The 21,682-nt window shown below is 35.2% G+C and overlaps 2 protein-coding genes across 2 annotated transcripts; one reads left to right on the forward strand and one right to left on the reverse strand.

Annotated features, from left to right (window-relative positions):
* Positions 1 to 4,434: 4,434 nt before the first annotated feature.
* On the reverse strand, positions 4,435 to 17,339 carry LOC131642221 (flowering time control protein FY-like). Its single transcript, XM_058912492.1, has 18 exons — positions 16,915 to 17,339; positions 15,231 to 15,322; positions 15,067 to 15,135; positions 14,500 to 14,604; positions 13,752 to 13,847; positions 13,574 to 13,656; positions 13,386 to 13,457; positions 13,197 to 13,294; positions 12,805 to 12,864; positions 12,656 to 12,716; positions 12,490 to 12,577; positions 12,090 to 12,153; positions 11,118 to 11,196; positions 10,612 to 10,701; positions 9,563 to 9,648; positions 8,341 to 8,831; positions 6,893 to 7,102; positions 4,435 to 4,693 (listed from the first exon to the last, which is right to left on the reverse strand). The coding sequence occupies exons 1-18, from the start codon at positions 17,153 to 17,155 to the stop codon at positions 4,625 to 4,627; spliced, it is 2,154 nt and encodes a 717-aa protein (XP_058768475.1). The 5' UTR covers positions 17,156 to 17,339; the 3' UTR covers positions 4,435 to 4,624.
* A 2,546-nt stretch (positions 17,340 to 19,885) lies between these two features.
* LOC131642216 (uncharacterized) lies at positions 19,886 to 20,383 on the forward strand. The gene has a single exon (XM_058912486.1). It carries the CDS (start codon positions 19,886 to 19,888, stop codon positions 20,381 to 20,383), a length of 498 nt encoding a protein of 165 aa, XP_058768469.1.
* Positions 20,384 to 21,682: the final 1,299 nt, after the last annotated feature.

Consider the following 21,682-nt stretch of genomic DNA (forward strand, 5'->3'; position numbering starts at 1 on the left):
CAAGCGGAAGCTGATGGACATGTAACACCCGAGGCCGACGAGGGCGGAAAGTTGTTTTTGGTGCATGTGACATTAAAATGAGATACTCCCGAGGATGACGAGGGAGAGGAGTGGTCGTCGAATTCACATCAGAATGGGAGGGATCATAAGGTTGTGTATGTATAGTACTGCATTGTTCAAGGAATGCTTATAAGGATTGATTGGTACTACCTATACCAACAAGATACATCTTCTTTTCGGTAGCCTAATAGTTAAGAACTCCATATTTAAGAGTGCTTGACTTGGAGTAGTATTTGGGACCTTCTGGGAAGATTCCTAGAATGTGTGTGAGTGAGGACAAAACATGCTGAAAAGACTTGTGTTGGTTTAACCGGCTAGTTGGTAATCCTGAAAGCAGACTTAGGCATTGCAGAGAGAGATAGTACACTAGGATGTATAGTGGTTCGGGGTTTGTCTTTGCTTTTCCTATTCTAGTCTACAATGGTTTCCTAATCCTTAGAGCAGTCTGTGTAATCTTTACTTTGTTCATGCATTTGAACCTTTCAGCTTCACCAATCTGCTCACAGTCTTTGTGTATGGAAATCACCCCATTGATCCTAATTATTTAGTGAGTGATGAACTGGCTAAAGATTTGATGAGAATTCCACCTTTTCCGTAGTCTTCCACACAGTCACTACCAAGGTAATTTGGAGAGAATAAGCTCCTTATTTTCACATGAATTTGTCAACACCAATGACAATATTCTCAACGGTAAAGTTGATGATATCCATTCAATATTTGTTGAATCTTCCAAACAAGAGATTGTAAAGTTGTTAGTCAAAATGGAATGAAAAGTCGTGAGTTGTTGGAAGTTGGGGAATTTCCAATTTCATTAAATTCAGCCATTACTTGATGCTAGTTTCTAAAGTTTCGGTAATTCTTGCACTATAGATTTGATTTTCATTTTCATTTTTGTATGAAAGAAACAATTATTTATTTCTGGAACATTAACTTAGCTTTCATCCAAACGAAGTTTCCTTTTCTTGGCCTATGGTGTATCTTCTCCAAGCAAAGATGACGGGAGCTTATCTTTTTTTACACTTTTTAACAACCAAGTCAATGAGAGAATAAGGAGTAATGTATGAGTGAGAATAAATTTGAATCATTTTTTTTCTTCGCATAGGATACTTTATATACTTGTGTTAGTTATGTTAGGTGAGAATAGGATGTTTGGGTTTCCTACGTTAGCCATGACTAGAAAGCAAATGCAAACAACTTAAAAAGAAAGGTGACAAATAGGTACTTTGAATGTTTTGCAGATCTGTAAGGTTGGAGAAGCAAAATTTACATAAACCCATAAAATATATTGCAATGAGAGCAAAGATTGAAGAACGTCGGAAAATAGAAAGTGTTTCAAAATCACAAGAAAACAAAGAAAATTGTGGCACTCTGAGGCAAGGGAGGCGGGAAAAAATTGACTTCGCTCACTCAATTTATAGGTGTCCAGGGGCCTCGAGATCAATGATCAAGAATCGGGAGAGCATCAAAGGTCGTGATTGAAGGTCCGCATAAGACCTTGATTCTATAATGACACTCAAGTGCACTCGAGTACCCTAAGGGTGTCGCCTCCCAAGTGCGAGTGTAAGGATCCACGTGGAATGCTTTATCCAATTATAAGTGTCCACTCAATTAGAAACTGATGGAGGATCATATTGAAGTATCGCACTGGAGCAGGACACCACCTTCATTGATATTCATCCAACAGTGCCCCACGTCTTGATTGTATCCACTTGTGACGATTCTAATTGTTGTTCTTATATAAGTGTGAATTTGCATCACACAAAGATATGATTCATTCATTCACTTGCAAGTTCCATTTATCTCACTTAGTGGTCTTGAGTGTTGGAGTGATATCCTTTCAGAAAACTCCTCGCTCACCAGAGATGCCTACCACCTTGTCGAAAACCTTTTCGTGATGGCTATCATTACAGTAGTATCAGGTTTTCTCACACCAGAATATATTTCTATTATTTTCAATCAAATATCTTCATATTTCTTCTTAAAATCCACACTATCAATTCTTGTGAAAATAAATTATGTCGAAAAATATTTAAGGCTATTGATTGGTGAGATGATGGAGGTTAAAAACAAAGTTAACAATGGCAACAACTGCATAATCAAAAGCAGATGAAAAAAATGGTTTGTTGGTAGAATTTTAGAGAACATATTTTGGTTCTCTAAGAGAAGGGATAAGTATAATTGGTTTATGGAGGAGAAAATTGTGCCTTTTACCCCTACACCTATACTTATGCCCCAACAATTTTTTTAAAAATGCCAATTTTATCCTTGCATGTCTTTAACTAATTTATCATTTCACTTTTTACTATTCACAAAAGAGTTCTGAGAATTGCACCCCCACGCATCTGAATCGGAAGACTTTGAAAATGACTTTGTGTCATCCGATTTGTGTTTTGTTGTTCACCAAAACACTTTTCTTGACATTCGGTTTGTATTTTTTTATTTCTTTTTTCACATTTCGATTGACCCTCTTGAAAAGCCAATTGGCTCTAGAACGAATGCATAACCACCAATATGCTTTTCCTCTCCTGCCAACATTGGTGTAACCACTCGTGTTAAACTATGATCTAGAATCCTTCTAACATCGATGTAACCCCCTGTGCTAAACTACAATCTAGAATCCAGTTGTTCCCGTCTCGTGTTCGCGCCATTGTCAAAATAATAAAAAATACATCAAAAGAATTTTAAAAATCATAAATCGAAACACATTTGGAAAGGGTTCTGAAATGTAAAAATCCAAAAAAAAAAAATATGAAATACTTTGTGAAAGTGTTTCAGTATGTAAACTTCACAAACTGGAAGAGTTTTCCGAAGTGATCCAAAACAAAACACAAAACCGAAAGACTGAGAAAAAGTGTTCTGATTTAAAGCATAAAATCAAAATACTCACCTGATCTGTTTCAGTGAGTTAACTAGAAGATTTGTCAAAAGTGTTACGGTTTGAACGAGTTTTTGTGCGAATCGAAATACTTCTGAAATGCGGGATGGAAAAATGTTCTATTTTTAATATTAACTATTTATATGAAGACGTTTTGGTCCAAAACATTTTAATGTTGAAATATGGGGATAATTGATGGGGCATGAGGTAAAATTTTCTATGGAGGATTAAAGAAAATGTTATGATACTCGAGGAAAAAAATACTTCGAGAGTAAAGGAGAATCCAAAGAATGAAAATGAATACAAATTGTGGACTACCAATATTTTTTTGAGTTTATTGTTCATGTATTAAAATATGAATGCAGTTGACTTTTAATCATTTTTTATTTGTGTTGTAATTAAAGTTTTAAAACTTAAATGATCAATTTTTTACTTTTTAAAATAAAAGATGGTCGAAATCTAAAGAAAAAATTACATAGCAATCAACCTAGAAACAAAGACTCAAATACAGCAAGGTTGTCATAATCGAATTTTACCTTGACTCATTTTATCTAGATAAAATCAAAACATAAAATCGAAACGTAAAATCTAAATGCATTAATTATTTAAAATTTTAACTTAATTATAAAACAAAATTATACTATATTATCATAATAAAGTGTAATATTCACGTACTTGTATCAATCTACATAAATTGTCCAACAAATTATAAAATGTAACATCCAAAAGATTATTAAAAAAACAATAGTTTTATAAGTTTTTCAAATTTAAAAAAATAAATCTTTTCATTTTCATCTTCAACTTAATCAAAAGTTCAATCTTTCTACAACATCATCTTCATTCCAACATTCATATTCGACTTGATTAAATTCATCTCCAAATGTTAAAAATTCTTTAATATTATAACCAAGATATGAATGTAAATAAAATTAAAAATCCATAGAGAAAATTTTATGGGGCAAAATATAAAATGTGATTTATAAATTTTGACCCAAAAAAAAGCAAAATCAGGTCCAAGAGTAAAATCCAACAATTTTACATGATTTCACCGATTTCAGAAAAATTTAAATCACTTAAAATCATTCCGGAATACGATTTTACATTAAAAAAATTACTTATGATCTAACAAAATGCTGACCTAGAAACGTGAAATCTATAGAATTTAGATTTTAAATCGAGATGTTAACAACCTTGAAATACAGTCAACTAAAAAAGAAAACAATTTAAACATAAACTCACTCATAAAACATCGAATTAGGATCTAGATCCCATCATATAATAGCAAGTGCATATGTACAAATGTTTGACTCACGATAAATATGACACACACGCACGAAGCAATTTAAAAAACAAGGTTTAATCAGGTGTTCGACCAATTGAAAAAACAAATCAAGGTTGAATATGGAGATCAAGTTAAAGGACCTATGAAGTAATTTCAACTTTCTTTTTTACAAATGCAGATATAGAATTAACCGATAAAACTTAAACAATGGAAAGTATAAATTAAGTCTAGATCACTATGAACCTGGACTAAGTATAAATTACATCCAAAGGGAACATTATAAATAATTGGCATCACAAGAAGAAAATTTCTTGTGACCAAAATTTCCAAAGCAAATTAAGAAGTTTTAAAAACAGGGAAACTACACGAGCTTAAATGGCAACTACAAAGAAAGCAATTTCCTTGATTTATTGAGGCATTTGAGAGTGTGGCCCTCCTGGTTGTGCATTTGGTGGCATCCCTGTTTGATTTCCAGACTGCAGTAATGAGTAAAACAAAGAGTAAGTGCCGTTTAATTTCCAACAACAAATCAATCAATCATGAAACCAAAAATGTGATCATGTAATAGAATAATCAGCAGCACATTACCAATTAGGATACCATCGTGATAACAGAGTTTGAGAGTTAGTTTTCAATAGTTTGGAAGGTTATATCAATATTTTGATATATACTATTTGATATTTTAAAACACATGATAAGTGAGCATATAATATCATATTTTTTCAAAAAAAAGAGTTTTAAATATCAAACTTTTATATCAAAATATAAATGTTGCTCTACAAAAATATTCCCTCCAATATCCTCTAAAAACCAACTCGTAATCATACCTTTGGAAAATCATTTGAAAGTAAACTATAACATCAACAAGCTATGTCCATTTCAGAATAATTCCTTAAAGCTGGAATAGTACTACAATCTTTTTAATGTGGGAGAGACTTTTCCAAGTTACAAAATGTCTTCAGACGTTTCTTAACAGTAATGTGAATGTATGAAACTTGATATTATCCAGTTGCAACTTTCCCTTTGACATCGTTAGGACAAAGATGGGCCAACAAATGATTCAAGGGATTGTGGTCTTGATTGTCTTTATAACTGTCAAAGAGCATGATGATGGCTTTATTGCTTTCACTTATAGATTTTCTAAATCTTCCTCTGCCTCTAACAATTTGACTATCTTTCATTTAATCTACTCTTATTACTAAAGAATTTGCAAGTCTTCTCTCTACATGTCCAAACCACCTAAGTCTAATTTCTATCATTTTTTCTACTATAAGTGCTACCCCAACTCTCTATAACATTAACAAATGTGATATGCAGTGTTAAATATGTTTGGATCTCAACCTCAAAAGCTAACTCAAAAAGTGAGGTTGCCCTCACTTATTTATACAATCAACAGACCGGGAACCTAAATAATATGAGATTTCAAACTCCAACAAAACTTCAACGCCTAGCGTGGACCTGGGTCAAATGGCCACATTGTAATCCTTAACCCGACTCTAATACCATGTTAAAAAAGTGTGGTTTGGACTTAACTCAACTCTACAAAACCGGCTTGTACGGTAAGAATTGCCCCCGCTTATAAGAACATGTTCATGCCATATATTGTCCGATGTGAGACTCTTAACATGCATGAACAACATGGTGAACAATGAAATAAAACACCTAGTGTAAGTTGGGCTTATTCCAAACTTCTAAAATGGTGAAAACAAAACACTATTGATCCAATGATAACAGAGTTACAAATGACAGGTAAAAAATACATAGATGAAATTGGAGCTTCATGCTATACAGAGCTACTCCAAAGTAGAGATGGAACCTATTCAATCCTAGACATTGATTCATTGGACATCCAGAACGTGACCGTGGTAACCTAGTATTATGGCAGGTGGCCAAACAGATTTTAGATAAACTTGGATACCAACTTAGAATTTGGATTGGATCTAACTCAACCTTATAGAACCGGTTTGTAATGTGATGAATGCCGCCACTTATGTGGGACTCTTAAATCTTAATACGAGTATGAAATGGTCTCTTCCTGAAAAACTTGAGTGTAGGCCGTAAAATATAAATTGTGGATGTTTTGAGCATGTTATGATTCAAATCATTGGGTTTGTCCAAGACTCACTAGGCTGGCTAAGTTTGTAGAGTCTACCCGAGTTTATTACACGGTACGTTTTCAAGCAAATTAACTAGATTTACTTACAAGGAATGGTAAAACTCATCCAATTCTCCAAGTTAACGCGCAAGATCGACAGCCATCAACTATCTAACTTTCAGTAAAATATATACTGCCTGAGATCATAAAGTATAATATCCATTTCTTGGTGCTTTTTGACTATTTGATAACATACAAATATTCATTCCAGGGGCAAAACATAAACAAAATGAAAGGGATAAGTCATGAATAAGCTTTATGAAAATATGGAATCAAATATAAATGCACACTCCTATCTGCACAGCTGTCCCAAGTTATATCTCTTGTGAAATTTTTTTTTTTTAAGTTAAAATAAGTTTGTCTTAGACTGTAAAAGTTGATGTTTAATTTCTGTTGAGAAACCAAAACACAGTTTAAGGAGAAAGAAGAGGATCAAAACAAAAATAAGTTTTGACTTGCACTTGCAAGTTAGAAGCATAATGTGAAAATAAGCAGTTTATGAACCAACATATTATCTTACCTGGTAAGGGTTATACCCTTGCATCATGGGCATTTGTCCACCTTGTGGTCTGTTAAAAGGAGCACCTTGAGGATAACTCGTATTTGATGGCCCTTGCATATTGTTTGGGAAACCACCAAGAGGTGGCCCTCCACTTTGCATTTGATTCATGCCCACATAATGACCTTGTGGTATTGGAGGACCCATCTGATTCATTCCACCTTGCATCCCCTGAAGGACAAAAAAATTTATTTGATTCTATTAAATGTGTACATTTGTAAATTAATGATACCTCATCATCCACTATCTGTTAAGTTAGGGCACATTTACTTGAGTGGTTTCCCTTTTTATTGTATTATCCCTCAAAAAATGACACGTGTTGCAGGTGTCGAGTTTTTCTCTTTACGATTAAGAAAGAAATGTATCACTCATGACTTCTATTTGTCATTTGTAACTTAACTTTTAAAAATAAGGAGTTCAGATTTTGTTTCAATCAATTATGTTTCTGTATTTAGTTAAAGTTATAGTGAATTCAAAAGAGCCTATGCATTTTGGGAAAAAATAACCTATGCAATTCACGGCCTACTCTCTGATTACGAAAAACCTACATCACAGTTATTTGTAAAATTAAATATTTCAGATTGTGCATGATACCAACTAGAAAATTGAAGTTAAGCGCCACAGCAAGAAGTTCAAAAAAATGTAACAGCCAGTACATTGATATGATTTAGTTTATATAAAAAATATATATGTAATAGCCAGTATGTTGACATAAAATAAATCCCCGTGCCTATGCAGAACACACAAATGCTTCAAGAAAATCAGTTGAAATACAGGTTTAGATTGTATGTGTACTGGACTGCCAAATAAGAGTTATTATCTTAACTATATCATAGTTATTTGACGGACATGCATTATACAGCAACCCTCTTAGGCAAAAAACTTATTAAATTCAATCATAAAGGTGTGAATTACTTGCAGCGTAATTATAAAACATGAGACACTAATTACAGAAAGTGATGGCATTTTTCAATTGTGTAAAGAGCACGCATCTGTTCAATATGTAAGATAAGTCATTCCAGTTATATTTAAAAGAAAGCCACAAGCTCAACTTAGTTGGCTTAAAGCCTAAGAGAGGCCGAAAAACATTAACAGATGCAAAAATAAGGAGAAATTAAAGCATCTTAATCATTAGCAGTGGCCTAGCACATAGATGTTCTCTAACTTCCTTCCAAAAGATTTCCAGTTACGTCTATCAGATAATACTGTCCATATATGCAGTATATCACACTAATCCTGCAAAAAAAGATCAAACGAAACACCCAATATCTAGACCCCCATAGCTCTCCACCTATACAAATTACAATACTTAAACAATCTAACACTTGAGATAGGAACTACTTCCAGATAACTTTAGTATGTTAATAAATATTAAATCAGAACAAAAGAAAAGAACTTTGGACGCATACCATAGGTCCTGGGATTGACATTGGATGAGATGAAGGCACTGGTAAAGATCCTGGCATTCCATGTGGCATTTGAGGGGGAGGGCGGGGCAAATGTTGGTGGGGAACCATGGGAGAATGGGAAGGGTGCTGTAGCTGTGGCATATTTGGAGGCATAGGCAAAGGACCCATCTGTTGTGAGAGTGCCTGGTGCTGATGTTGTGGAATCTGCTGTGGATTCTGTTGGAATGGTTGTTGCTGGTTGGGGTTAAGAAGAGAGGGATGTGGACCCGGGGGAAGAGGAGGAGCACCCATTGAACCAGGATGGGGCTGTTTTTGCTCCCCTTGAGGCCCATCAAGAGAAGGAATAGACAGGGGCATTGCAACTCCAACACCGGGAATGGTACCTTCATTTCGAGTCAGCCCAGGGGCAAATGGCCCTGGAGTTGTTGGGCCTTCAGGTATTGCAAAATTACCACCCACGCGACCAGCAACAGGATTTTGCTCAGAATATCCTGACAGATGAACATATTCAAACTAATGTCAGATGATTTATTAATTGCTTTTGTTATAGGCAATGTTTCTAATCAAAGAATTACCATCTAAACTCTGTTCAGCCTACAGCAAAGGAACCTTCAAATATTACAAACTCTAGTTCAAATTTAAAGAATAATTTAATATTGAAAGAATGCACTTGTATGGATATGCATTATCCATATTGGAGTATAGCTTCGAGTAGCACAGATACATACTGCTACATACTTTTACAAACAGAACGAACGGTTGGGAGTTAGCTTAACTGCTACATAATGTGAAGTGAATGTACAGCTGGTAGTCATCTTAACTTTTAGGAAGTTGTAACTAAATGTATCAGACCAGCAGGTTCTGTTGACTTGGGACTCGCCTATATATATTATGTGTTGTATTCTAAAATTTTGATAATCATGCCTTAAGGCTTAAGACTCCGTTCAATCAATCTCTCTCACACACACGCACATACACATTCTCTTTCTACCATATAAGGCTAATAATCTGGAAATGTTGAACAAGGGAAGCAACCTAAGCCCACTAACTATAAAGTCCAATAGTTAGGTTAAAATAATTAACAGTAGAAAATTTGGATTTTAAACTAAAGACCGGAGGTAGCATACTGCATCCTTTTCCTTGACAGTAGAATATTTAGATTTCAAACTGAAGATAGGAAGGAGCACACCGCATAATTTGCCTTGATTGGAATAAAACATACCTTGTATGCCATTGCTATATCTATCACGAGTACTGTCTCCTGGCCTGTTTCTGCACCAAAACTTTGTTGTATGATCGCTGCTACCGCTGCATGAGAAAATACTAATGTCATGACATACAACTTGAAGTTGGTTATTACTTTTTTCACATATCTTTAGATTAATTAACTAGGTTACTAAGGTGTCAAATCATGAATTGCAAGCTAACTTTTAATTGCAAATCATCAAATTGGAAGATCCAAGGACAAATTGAAAATTACATTGAAATGTGCCATATAAAATATGTAGTGTTCAATGTATAAAATATGAATAGGAATTGACAAATTAATCACAAGTCTCAGAAAACAAAATCACAAGTCATGCGTCATTTCATAACTGAGAGCAATTGACTGTGAAACATGGACACAGCTGGTTTTAAGTGTCTTGAATCAGACAACGCAGTGCAAGACACCCAATTTGGGTGTTCAATAAAAATAGTTGGTCTAACACAGGTGGTTCACATTTTTAGTGGGAATGGACGCCTTTTAGCATGTTATAGTGTGTTCAATTTTATAATCTCTATTCAATGGTTTGCAACTTGTTCTAGATATTTATAAATTTTCTGCTTATTTATGTGTTTTTTATTCGAGACAGGATCAAATGACGCCAGTATCAAACATGGAGACTTACACCAACAAATAACTTCATGTAGGAAATGAAGTTTATCATTCGCACCGTTAAATTATTTGCTAATATGTTTGCAATAATGTATAGAAAAATTCAATTAATCATGGATTGTCAGTTATTTGTTTGCATGAAATTTCAGAATAATGAAAACAAATGAATGAATAATTGAATAGTGATTTAGTAGTGTTAAAGAGTCCCACGTCGGACAATACATTGTCCGATGTGGAACTCTTTAACATATTCCTTCCATTTCTTTTCAAAAAAATTTATTCACGGTCAGTTTCTTCAATAGCCATCGGTAAGAAGCATAACAAAGCTAAAAACATATGGAAAGTGGAAAGAAACAAGCATAGGACTATGGACTAAGCAGCAAAATTTTGTTCACCTGCAAAGAAGGTATCCAATAGGATGCCAAGCAAGATCCCACACACTGTTATCATGAGCATTGCAAATTTCAATTTGTGGAGTATCATGCCTGCAAATTACATAAAAATTTAATGATCACAAAAAGCAACCCGTACCAAATAAGTTAACTAAATGTGAGAAAAAATCATTTAAGCAAGTAACTACAAAGTATAAATACAAGTAATCAAATTTATAAATATAGCTTAAACAAATTCAATGAGGAAACTAAGAATATATGTCTACTTTAATATCTTGGCGATGATACTGACTGAAAAAGGGAAGAACGATTTACTTGTAAACCTACACTATGGAAGCATTCTCTTAACATATATATGTACAGGCAAAAAAACACTCAAAATTAATAATACTCAAATATTTTGGAAAGAGTATTAAGAAAAATTCAACTCACTTGTGCTAAAGATAGTAGGAATAAGAACTACGAAGAGAAAAAGAAAGACAGCAATGTAAGTGAGGAAACGAATTTACCCAACAAGCCAATGGAAGATGGAACCATCATAACTCCCACTAACAAAGTACTCTTCATGGAATGGATGCCAAGCCAAAGCTAACAAAAGATTCAAGAGTCAGTCATAAAATTCACATTCCATTCATACTTGCAGAAGGATTATAGAAAATGGCAATTTTTCCCCACAGTACTAGCAATGTTACACTACCTAATAGCCCAACAAAACATATTGAAGTGAATCACCAATTTAATCCCTGAAATTGTAGGGTCGTTGTCAATTAATGATTTTGAAATTGTATGTTCAAACCCGAGACATCCCAATTATTCACCTTTAAGGGGTGAAATTTTGGTCATTAGACTACTAGACCAAAAAAAATGTGTTTGAATTTCACAGAATCCAGTGTCATTGTAAAGTAGCTTTGAAGCTATGTACTGATGCTTCAACTGGATGGCACGGTACATTTTTACCCAGCGTAGTACCAAATACATGGTAAATTGATGAAAGCCATAACTTGCTAGAAAATTAATCAGAAAAAAAAAACATAATACAATTAAGATGAAGCTAGCGTTGAATTGAAATCACTCTTCCCAAATATCAATAGGAACACCAATTCATAATAATGCAGGTTGAATTGAAGTCTCCAGCAACTAAAAGCAATAAAACTAATCAACTCCTTCAAATCAAAACTTAACCTAGCTTCAGGCAAATTGTATGTTAAACATCATTCAGACTAAATTTCAGTTTTACTACTAGTAGCACTCTGTCACCAAGTATTATAGCATAAGTCCAAATTCTCAAACCTAGTCTCAGCTAAAATAACATCAGACATTTATTAAAATTCAAGAATATCATTCCTGTTACAATTAATTTTTTTCTCACCCAGGTTTAAAAAAGACATAACCAGGGTTACTGAATTACTTGATGAGCTTATACATCTTATATAAAGAAACTGTTCTGTTCTTATTCAAAGAAAAAAAAACATGTCACTTACTAGTAACATCCTTCCGGTGTCCACGGAATGATTCAAGCTCTTTCATTGCCCTTATGTCATAAAGCTGCAAATCCATATAGTACATATGACAGTTAGTAACTCTGGGAGAGGAATGCATAACAAACAGGATTCGGTTAGAGAACAAAAAGGAAGGGGATATTGGCAAAAAAACATTGAAATAAACAGCACGGTAATAAAATCAAAGGACAGAAGTACAAAAAACTGACAAGGTGAGATTAATTGGTAGTAAAACTAACTTAATTTCTACAAGGTTAGATAATCATCCAAAATAAACTAAAATAAGCCAGACACAAATGTCAAAGAACAGGGCAGAGAATGGGAATGATGAGCAAAAAACTGAAGGTGGCAGTATGAAAAGATGACCAGTTAAGTTACCAACCTTTATTATTTGATCTTTAGAAGCCGTTAACACCCAGTTTCCATTTTGATTCCATTTAGCACAAAGCACGGTGTTTTTATGGCCATGACTGCAAGATAAGATAAGAATATGAATATATAAACACAACATATTACACATAGACAGCAGATCTTAAGTTAATACTTACAATGAGCAAAGCTCTTTCCCACTTTTAGCATCCCAAAGCTTCACAAGATTGTCTTTTCCACCTACATCGTAAGAATCTCATTGGATAATTATTTCACATTATTGAATCTCATAAACACAATAAATTTTATAAACAAATATTTAAAACACCTGATACTAATAGAGATTTTGTTGGATGCCAGTCAACACTCTTCACATCCCAACCATGGCCTGGCTGAGTTCAAATGCCACAACAATAACTAAGGTTAGTTCATAAAAATGGGGAATATAGATTCAAGGACTTCAAAAAATTATATTTATGAACTAATTTTACAAGAAATTTGCATAGTCATAACAAATTGATTGGCTTTAAAATAAAAAGTAAAAGTATGAAAGTCAAGAGGAATAATCATGGAAAATAGAAATATGCAAAACTTTTGCATAAAAATCTAACTATTTACAATAAGCTGAACAGATAAGAGAAGAGACAGGAAACCCTTCCCCCTGTACAGATTAGAGACAGAAAACCCATTCTCATATCTGGTCCATTCAAAGCACATTACCGGTTAATGAACACTCTTCTTGACAGCGTGCAAAATCCCAAACTTTAACAGTGGTATCATCAGAACACGAACAGAACTTCAAATCTGTCCTACAGAAACTGTTTATGAAAGAATTACAGCACCTTTCCTCCACACTATGCTATAAAATTTATTTTTATAGATAATATTTTAAAATATTAAAAAATCTACCTCAAGTCACGGACTGATTCTTTATGAGCAGATTTGTTGGCTTTAACGTTGTTCATGTTGTTCTGCCAATACCTAGAAAGTTGACCCATATATAAATACTTATAATTAGATTTGTGCCTTTAAACACAAAATCTAATTCAATATACGCAATATGAAACTTAAAAGAAATCACATGGTATAATATCTACTTTATTGCCCCCCCGTCATCACCAGAGACCATCCAGTTGTCATTGTGACTCCAGACCATGGATCTGATTGCTTGATCATGAGCCTGCACATGTTTCGAATTCAAACGTTGGCTTCTTACACTCTTTAGTTGCTGAAGACTATGGTAGTAACATCAAGACAATAATTAAAGTGATGTACCTGAAGTATCATTTCAAAATTAAAAGACTGTCCATTCCAAAGAGTAAATTCTCCGGTCTGTGAGCCAGTAATGAGACGCCGACCTGTAGGAGTCCACTTTTTTGAAATATAAATAGTGGGATAGCATCACAAAGTCAGCAAACTTCTTAAGAACATCCACATGAACCAATCTCCAAAGACAAATTCTTTCTCATGATGTAGTAGAAGGGTGTGCATTTTACACACAAAAATTGCATGCACACCAGTTTTCACAGCATGGAATTATAGACTAGTACGTTTAGTTTTCAAGGGGCAATGTAAACTGATTGACCAAACGTGTCATTCTCTAAAACTAATAGAACTACGTGAAATAACTCAAATCTATAAAGACTCAAAATGAGAAGTTCAATGTGACTGACAAGAAAATGCAAAATTGAAGTAAATTGTCATAACAAATGCATTAATGGAAATCATGTTGTTTCAATAAATCTAAGTTAGGAAATAATGAAACAAGTCAAATGAATATCTATTTCTTTTACGTGCTAAACAATCGGCATCAGATTTTTGGTATACACAACAAAATAAGTGGGGTCGGCTACATGATCAAGTTCTATCATAATGTTCTATCCAAGCATAATAAGATCAAATCAAATACGGAACACCATCTTCTTAGAAGTGTTTGAACAAATCAAGAAGAATATGTAACTAATTATCCCAAAATATAAGTCAATCACATGTTCACAACCTTTGATATAACACTATAACTTACAAGAACACGATTGATAGGACAACGATTTTTATTTAGAGATGTATGAACAAATTTAGCAGCAAAGCTTGTGGATGGATTGTCTGAATAGCCCGCTGCTGGCAACATCTGCATGAAAAATAGCACAAGATTATAAATTAAAGAAAAGGCTGATCATTACAACAAAAATTTATCAAAAAATTACCAAGTTGTGTTTGTGAAATAAAGGAATATTACATTTTCAAATTTAAACTTAAAGATACAATGTTAAAAAATCATTCATGTATCAGCTACCAAAGTGCTTGAACTTTTGGAACAGTTGATTCTTAACATAGTATCGGAGTCTCATTGACTTAACAGTATCCTGCTCGACCTTTGCCACCCCCGTTCTTTAGAAAAGGTAAATTTCAGTGAAACATAGGCAGGTCATTGATTTATCCACCCCTCAAGGGACACTTGCATGAGAGGGAGTGTTAAAGATATAATATAAAAATCATTCATGAGTACTCATTTTGAAGCTTTAGGTTTTGGGCAGTTGGTTCATGACGCTTACTAAATAGAAAAAACAACATAAAAAATAAGATCACTTACATCAAGTGCTGCGGCCGGCGTAGACTGCAGGACTGTCCTATCTCTTGAATCACGCTGCGACATACGTATCTGAAAGAAGATTTAGATTGCCCGTGAATTTAAAGAAGGAATACACACAGATTTCCAACTTAACTGTGATTTATGATTAAAGCAGTAATCATTACTTGCATATAGCGCACAACTGTACTTGTATAATCAACTGCTTTCCTCTGAGTGAGCTTTCTCATTCTTTTTGCCCCATGGATATCATTATGAACTGTAAATAAAAACGTTTTCTATTTAATTACAACTATGATAGTTGTAATACCCCAAAACCAAAGATTCAACAAATTTAGCTAAGCTTATAGACAATGAAGAAGATATTTAAATATCGATGCCTTGAACTAAATCTGAGGGTAGAGACGTTTTTCCTACATCTCAAGATTCATCTCATGCATGCAGTAGAGGATAGTTTTGTTGTGAATTAAAAGAATAAATGAAAGGGAAAGAGTTGCAAAATCAAATTGTGGTATCCTCTCAAAGAGAGGAAAAAAATACGACTTTAAAAGCAAAAGTTCAACAAATTAGCCTGTAGTGTCCATTCAACTCAATGCCTTGGGAAAAAATCTTCATAACCATATATGAAAAAGACTATACAAAAACATATTACTATTTTATCCAAAAACAAATAAGGTTGATAAGCATGACTCCTACGAAAACACATACAATAATTATGGCAAACAAACAAACTGTGTCATTAGCAGAATGGGCTTCAAAAGTTAAAACTTCTCACTCTTAGTGGTCATCTTCAACCGCAATTAAACCATCTATAGGCCATTTAAACTATCTCTTTCTCAGCATGTGCTACTCCGGTTTATCCCCCAACACCATTTTGTTTCTTATCTTATCTTTTCCTATAATGTTCCAGTTCAGCATTCTCGTCAGAGATATTAGTCTTTTGCTCTTGTCACTAATCCACTCTCAACCAGTTAACTCCCACCAAAGAGCATCAACGGTCATATATTTTGTCCAGTATAATTTACATGTGTTTTGATAAGCAACTTGTTATCATTAATATCACAAACTACACCTAAAGGATCTCTCTAGTACAATCACCCAATTTTAATATAACATAAGCACAACAACACTCCCTTCATCATCGTACCTAAAACCTTTGCGGGACACCATTACGAAGCACAGACTCCGACACAAACACCAAGACACAACACAGACACTCCGACACCGATTATGTTAAAAACATAGGGTATATGATAGTAATTTACATTCATTTATCCATCTATTGTTTAAAAAGTTAAAAATATTATAATCAAAATTGATGTCTTTAATTCTGCATTGATAACATTGCTACAATACATGTTTAATCTTTTAGATGTGTAAGATATTTGTCCAAAAAATGTATAAGGTGTGTTGAAGAAAAAAACAATTTTTTAAAACATTTTTTAGGGGGATCTTTGTTTGACTTTTCCGACACTTGTAAAACTTTTCCGACACGTGTCATACGGATGTCATACAAGTGTCGGATACCACAACACGCCTACTCTTAGAGGTGTCCGTGCTTCGTCCATTACCCAAAATAAAGCTCGGCTCTAAAATGTTGACGAATCAAAATCTTACTGAACTTTCATCTCATATACTACATCCGCCTTACTACCAATTAACTGAAAACCATTCTATTGAAAACTCTTTGTCCACAAATCAAGTCCATAATAAATTTAACTACTCACTCCGGTCATCAACTAGGGTAATGTCATCAGAAAAAAATCACAAAATTAGACACTGATTCAATTCAATTCGATTCAATTTCATTCGCTTGGTAATAATAAAAAATAACAAGAAGAAAAATCGAACCATCGTAATGAGGAGGAGGACCAGGGGGGCCTCCAGGTCCGGGATGGTGAAACTCCGGGGCGATGTTAGTGGAAGAAGCGGAAGGTTGCCGCATCATAGGTGGAGGCTGCTGAGGCATCGGCGGAGGAGGTCCACGGTGGAATTCCATGCCTGGCTGCGGATGGTGAAAATGCTGTTGTTGCTGTTGTTGTTGTTGATACGGGTGCTGGTGCTGAGGGTTATGAGGGTCATTGTACATCATTGCAACTACGGTGTAGAGACAGAGAGAGGACTGAGGAAATTGAAGAATTGGGATTACAGAGAAGAGGGAGAAAAACCCTAAACCCCAAATTCTGGTTCGGACTGAAGCAGGACGATGAAAGCGGAGGGGAAGCAAAGAGTAAGAAGAAAAAATGCCCCAACAAACGACGACGTTTTAACCTGAAATAAAATGAGAGTTCTTACACGTGAGATTAGTTTTCTTGGTGCTTAAATATTTTTTTTTACAATTTCTTTATCCACATAATCCCTCTTTAAAACCCCATAATACTCCTGACTTCGTAGATGTATCTTCGAAGTCATTTTTTTTCTATTTCCTCAGAGTTCGGATGTGTATTTTCGAAAACACTTATTTTTTGGTGTTCACGGAAGTGCATCTCCGAAAGCACTTATTTTTTCAATTTAAACATTGAATTTAAACTGTCACGTATTTTTTCGGAGATGCATCTCCGAAAACACCCTTCATATACCCTTTCCCTCCTTCATTATTTCATTCATTTTCCTCCAAACAAAAACTCAAACCTTCTCCAAAACCTCAATCATTTTCGATCCATTTTTCGTCTCCAAATCAAGTTTCAAGAGGTTGATCATACTAAAGAGGACATAGAAAGCTACAATTTGAGGTAACTAATATTCATTTCATCTCTTATTCAACTACATTGTTGTTTATTTGTTGGTGAAGAAAATTGCGTCAGCTCGGAAATGTACTTCCAAAATATACCACCTTACAATTTTCGAAAGTGCACTTCCGAAATAAGCTCTGATGCAGAATTTTAAAAAAATGTTTTAACAACATTGATGTATTTTGCATATGTCAGGTATGGTGCATCCAGACAACACTGTTACCAATGAGTTAGTAGTCCAGGATGAGGTCAACGTAGATGCTAAGCCTAATGAGCTGGTTAACAATGTTAAAACCATTACCGTTGCGGTCGATGTTCGACCATAATTTACAAATGATATGACTTTCGCTTGTCGTGAACATTTGCTAGATTAGGTCTAAAATGAAGCTAGTAAAATTGGATTTGACACTGTGATATTAAGGTCTGACAATGGAAGTAGTAGAAGGAAAGCTTTTGTTGTGTTGAATTGCGAGAGGGGTGGGAAGTATGTACGAACAAACCGGGTGTTAAAACACGATGACACGGGATCGAGAAAGTGTATGTGTTCGTTTAAGTTGCGCGTAACTCGTAGCATTGATGGATTGTGGCATTTTAGCGTCATATGTGGAGTTCATAATCATGCATTAGAAACTAATTTACACGGGCATCCAAGTGTGTGTCGGTTGTCTCGCGAAGAGAAGGATGTTATTTTGGAATTATCGACAATCAAAGTTGCGCCGAGAAACATACCTGCGGATTTGAAGCGAAAAAACCAGATAGTGTTTCAAATATCAAGCAAGTATACAATGAACGGTACAATCTTAAAGTCATGAAAATGGGGCCGAGGTCGAAAATGCAACACCTTTTGAAACTTTTGGGTGATAACCAATACGTTTCAAGCTTCAGAATTTGTGAGGACAAAGTTACGGTGCGTGACATATTTTGGACTCATCCCGAAAGTATCAACTTGTTCAACACATTTCCAACCGTTCTTATAATTGATTCGACGTACCAGACCAACAAGTATAGGCTTCCGCTTCTAGAAATTGTTGGTGTGACCTCCACGGACAAGACATATTCGGTTGGATTTGCTTTTTTGGAAAGTGAGAAAGAAAATAACTTTACATGGCCTTTGGGAATATGTAAGACTTTGTTGGTTGATCAAAAGAATATGCCTAGTGTCATCGTTATCGACCGAGATAATGCTCTGAATGCGGTCGGTACCGTCTTCCCGACATCAACCGCATTACTTTGTCGGTATCACATAACATGCAATGTGAGAACTAAGCTCAAACTCGCGGTTGGCACGAAAGAAAGAAATGATGACAACGGAAACATCATCAAAGTCGATGTTGTGGTGGACAAGATAATTGCCGCATGGAGGGAGATTTTATATGCACGTTCCAAAGAATTGTATACCGAGAAATTGGTACGATTCCGGACATTGTGTGTCGGATTGAACACTTTTTGTAATTATGTCGAAAGTACTATCCTTGAAAAAGTAAAAGAAAAAGTTGTTTGTGCTTGGACGGACCGAGTTAGACATCTTGGTTGCACTGCAACTAACCGAGTTGAATCAGCACATGCAGCATTGAAGCAACGGTTGGGTGATAGCAAGGGGGATTTGTGTAGGGGGTGGAACACCGTGAATCAAATGCTTCAAAATCAACATAATGAAATTAAAACAACATTTGGTCGGAGCAAGACGGTTGCAGAACAGCGATTTAAGGGGGGGAAATCTATACTCGCAGACAACGGATCCAGATAGTTCAAAATGTGGGTGCACAATTAGAACAACCTACGGGCTTCCATGTGCTTGTATACTTTCTAAAAAGATGAAGTTGAATTCCCCGATACGCATGGATGAAGTAATTGATCATTGGAAAAAGCTTCGTTTTATTTCGAATCGGCGAAAGAGGATGAATCCAAAAATACCATCTCCAATGAGTTGGAAGAGATAATGGATAAGTTTTCTAAAGCGGATGACACCATGAAATTGCACATAGAAGAACAATTGCGAAAAATTGCATTTCTGAAGACCGCTGATTTGAAACCTCCATCTCAGCAGGTTAAAACCAAAGGTGCGCCTAAAAAGCCGAAAACTACCCAAGATGACACATCAACTAAACGATATCCCTTCTTATTTTGAACATGTTGATGCATTGATCCCGGATTCACCCACACCAAAGTCCAAATGTAGTATTAACAAAGGAACACGTATTTCGAAGCCGCCTCGCACACCTCTGATTAAAAAACCTCTGATGATCTACATTGATGAGATGCCGCTATTTATGCACAAATATATTGATGGTATGGTTGATGTAGGCACAAACGGTGATTGTGGGAATCGAGTTATTGCCGGTTTGCTCGGAAGAGGAGAAGAAAATCACACTCTTATTCGACGGACACTTATTTCAGAGTCGAATTCGCATAGGAACATCTACGGCCGACTTTATGAGAAACAAGAAAACTTTGATAAAGTTCATGATTCCCTTGTTCCATCACTAACCGCTCACGCGCCAGTTTCAAAGTGGATGTCATTCCCCGAGATGGACCATCTTATAGCAGGGTGCGTACGACCGGGTGTGTGTCGATTTGATGAGATTTAGATTTTCGAAGACATTTTTTCCTCTTCATAGTCACCCACCTTTGGATGCGTCCGGCCGCATCATTTGTATCAGGTATCTAAGATCGCGCCACTTTGTGCAAGTTTTTTTGAAACCAGAGTGTCCTATTCCGGCTACCTCTTGTCAGTGGATGGCACATCATACAAAAGAGACGGACGCTTTGCCGGATCCTTTTTTTGAAAGAATGGCGGAGTTCGAACAAATGATGAAGCAAGAGTGGGAGGAAAATAGAGAGAGGTCGAAGAACTTATCAGTTTTAGATTTAAGCGCCAACAGATCGTTCGGGGCATTTTAGATTAGACCGGGTCTTTTTTGTTTGTAATGACCAGATGTGTGTCATTTTTTGTATGTATTGTAGTCTAGAATGTAAAATCAAATTGATTCAATACATATATAATATACATATATTTAATGTTGTCAATGTTTATGTCATTCTCATTTACTTGTTGTTGTTGTTGTCATTTTGTTCCATTTGTGGAATTTGACAAAACAGACTACACACAACAAAATGCATTTTTTCAGTTTTGTTTCTGCTTAATTCGGAAATGCACTTCTGAAAATGTAATGCTTCAGGGATTATTTCGAAAATGCATTTCCGAAACATCCACTGATAGCAAGATAAGGTTTGTTGGGTCATTATTACTCCAAGAAGTCTATAAATAATGCACCTATACATTTTCATCAACATCAAGTCACAAACAACAATGACACAAACCTACCCCCACCTTGTTTTTGTATACTTCAGCAGTGGTTACCCGATACCGTTCCAATTTAGGTTCTCGCGTGAAACGCCATTCATGGAATTGATATCGTCGCTTAACTCTCTCTTTCAATACCCGGAAAATCAGAAGGTCGTCAAGCTTGAGTATCGCTCGCCTTCGCTTGACGACGAGGGAGACGTTCAGTTCACCCCATTTGAAGTCAAGAACGACGAAAATTTAGAGGTTTTGTGGACAACTTTCGATCGATTTTCTTCGAAGGATCCGGTCGAGTTGGATGCGAAACTTCAAAGATCGGGAGCCGACATTATCAGAATGTTGACCCATCCTCAACTACCCGTGTTTAACAATATGTAACTTTAATATCATGTCGATCTATCTTTGTAATTTCGATTATTTATGATAAATCGAAGCCTTGTTTGTTTGTTTTTCATCTTATGCATCAAACAATATTTCGGAAGTGCATCTCCGAATTCACCTTTTTTCTGAAAAAAAAAAGGTGATTTTGGAGATGCATTTCCAAAAACACCTTTTTTTTAAAATAAAAGAAGATGATTTCGGC

Source organism: Vicia villosa, unplaced genomic scaffold (genome assembly GCF_029867415.1).
Source record: "Vicia villosa cultivar HV-30 ecotype Madison, WI unplaced genomic scaffold, Vvil1.0 ctg.004672F_1_1, whole genome shotgun sequence".
NCBI classification, from domain to species: Eukaryota; Viridiplantae; Streptophyta; class Magnoliopsida; order Fabales; family Fabaceae; genus Vicia; species Vicia villosa.

Bases quoted from the DNA above. Each gene is read 5' to 3' on its own strand.
- LOC131642221 (XM_058912492.1), bottom strand. From the start codon at position 17,155: ATGATGTACAATGACCCTCATAACCCTCAGCACCAGCACCCGTATCAA. The intron at 15,323-16,914 runs GTTCGATTTTTC...TTTTATTTACAG, and splicing joins TCCTCCTCCTCATTACGATG to TTCATAATGATATCCATGGG. The intron at 13,848-14,499 runs GTAAGTTATAGT...ATTTCAAAAAAG, and splicing joins GTCCTATCAATCGTGTTCTT to TGGACTCCTACAGGTCGGCG.
- LOC131642216 (XM_058912486.1), top strand. From the start codon at position 19,886: ATGACACATCAACTAAACGATATCCCTTCTTATTTTGAACATGTTGAT.